The 2,221-nt window shown below is 43.1% G+C and overlaps 1 protein-coding gene across 1 annotated transcript; it reads right to left on the bottom strand.

The window, feature by feature from the left end:
* Window positions 1–270: 270 nt before the first annotated feature.
* On the bottom strand, window positions 271–1,314 carry LRRC30 (leucine rich repeat containing 30). The gene is given in 1 exon segment (XM_009667123.2): window positions 271–1,314. A coding segment is annotated over 1 exon segment (1,044 nt).
* Between the last annotated feature and the right edge of the window lie 907 nt (window positions 1,315–2,221).

Genomic DNA, 2,221 nt, shown 5'->3' on the forward strand with positions numbered 1-2,221 from the left:
ACGAAGAGCAAACATTTTAGCATAGCTTTTTTTTTCCTGAAAAAACAAACAGTCCAACACTGAAGGTTACAGAGATGAATATTTTCAGAAAGTTTACTCTTCACACACCTAAACAAGATCATTATATTTTACTTGCTTTCAGCAAACCCTCACTAAAGCAAGCCATAGTGTTCAAAATCCAAGTGTTATGAAGTGGAAATGATTGACCAGGAAAGTGCACTGATACCATTGAGTCTTGATGAAATGGTTAATCCCAAACTCAGCGAACATCTAGCTGTGCTCCTTTTTCTCTCTGAGGTAGTTGAAGAGGACGTCAAGTCCTCCCTCCACAATCTCCGGCAGTGGTCGGGACAGAGGGTTGTGTGAAATGTGGAGTCCTTTGTCCATTGGATTCCATGCAATTTTTGGCAGTCTGTGCAGCAGGTAGAGGTCGTCCGGAAGAGTCTGAATAGAATTGTAATCTACGTTTAGTAACTCAAGAGCTGTGATGAAGCAGAGAGACCGTGGCAAAGTGCGTATATTATTATTCTCTACAATAAAGATTTGCAAATTGACTAGATACTGGACACTCTCTGCAATGTTTTCAAGCCTATTGGACCCTAAGTGCAAGAAGTCTAAACTCCTCAATGCAAAAACGCAGAGAGGAATTTGAACAAAGCGATTGTTACTGAGGTTCAGTTTCCTTAGTCTTGTCAGATCGGTGAAGCTTGAAGGCAGTTGTGAGATGCAGTTGTGTGAGAGGCTCAAAACTTCCAGCTTCCTGCAAAAGCTGAGCTCTGCTGGCACTTCCATCAGGCAATTCATATTGACAAATAAAACCTTCAGGTTCCTGAGCAGCCCGATCTCTTTAGGCAGACACTTGAGGCAATTGCCACACAAGTTCAGCACTGCCAGTCTGTCCAGTTTTCCCAAAGAAGGAGGAATCAGCACCAGCCTGTTGCGCGAAAGGTTCAATTTCTGCACCTCAGGCAATCCCCATAAGAAGTCAGGCACACTGGTCATCCCTTTCATTATAAGGCTTAAGCTGATATAACGTAATCCATGTTTTAGCAGCGACTTGGGCTCTTTTCCTGAGAGAAGAGCATCTTCCCAAGCAGGCAACTTCTGACCTTTTCTCAGAAAAAACATGCTTCTTCGCCTCTCGTTCTTTGAATGCTCAGTTCCCATAACACACTAGATTGCTCCCGAGAGATGAAGCTAGATTTTCTTCCCTTGCAAAAGCTGCACCAACATGCAAATGCCGACAGAGGTTGGCAGCCTGCAGAAGGCAGGCAAGTCAAAGCAAGGAGTTAAGAAGGAGCCTATGAAGCGCATCTCCGTCCATCAGGGCAGTTTCTGTAGTTCCTAGCGGAAAGCTTTACTTTTGGGGGCTTATGTTGTTCTTGGTGCACAGTCTGTAATGAAATACTTGCTCCTGACTTCTGAGCAAACCTGTTCAATTCAAAGTGAATGCCACCAGGCAGCTGTCACTGTCATTTGGCCTGGGCTTTATTGGACAGATATGTATCTTCTCTGCAAAAAGGTCACAAGGATGCTGTATATAACTTCATCATGTCAGCTTTCTTGGCTATCTGGTGCATACCGTGGCTGCAGGACAATTAACAAGAGTGGCTTCAAAAAACAAACAACTAAGCTATAGAAGCAAGCAAGCCATCATTTCAATTCAGATTAAAAGCCATTTTCAAAATCATATTTATTTTGATGTCTCTGATTTCACTGAAATAGTTATCAATCCACCAGAACACTTTTTATTCAGAAGTAGTAATGAATCTTCATGTGAGTCCTTGCTTTCTGTCTAGTTAAAAAATAAAGTTAACGCTTGTGCAAAGTGTGAGCTTTTATACCAGCTTTGTGGTGAGGATGGGCCTCTTTCTCTTCAGAAAGTGCACCACATTCACTGCAGCAGTGACATTTTCAAGTGGTATCTGCACCCACTGAGATGACTATTTGCTATCCAAATCTCTGAGGTGAGCAGTCATACCACGCAGTTCTATCCAAATTACGGTGTCCTAAATGTCCTGGGCTACCTCACATCTAGCAGTGGGATTCTGGGGCTCTGGTTTGTTTGTGCTGCAAAAAATGAATCCGCTCAATGATTCTTCCCGGTGAACTTTGCTTGTCTTTCTGGGACATTCTGGGGTACAGGAGGATGAGCAGTCAAATAGCTCAAACTGTAAGTGACATTTAACTCCAGGATAGAGGGACTGATGGGAAAGGAAGG

This window comes from Struthio camelus, chromosome 2 (assembly GCF_040807025.1).
Source record: "Struthio camelus isolate bStrCam1 chromosome 2, bStrCam1.hap1, whole genome shotgun sequence".
NCBI lineage: Eukaryota > Metazoa > Chordata > Aves > Struthioniformes > Struthionidae > Struthio > Struthio camelus.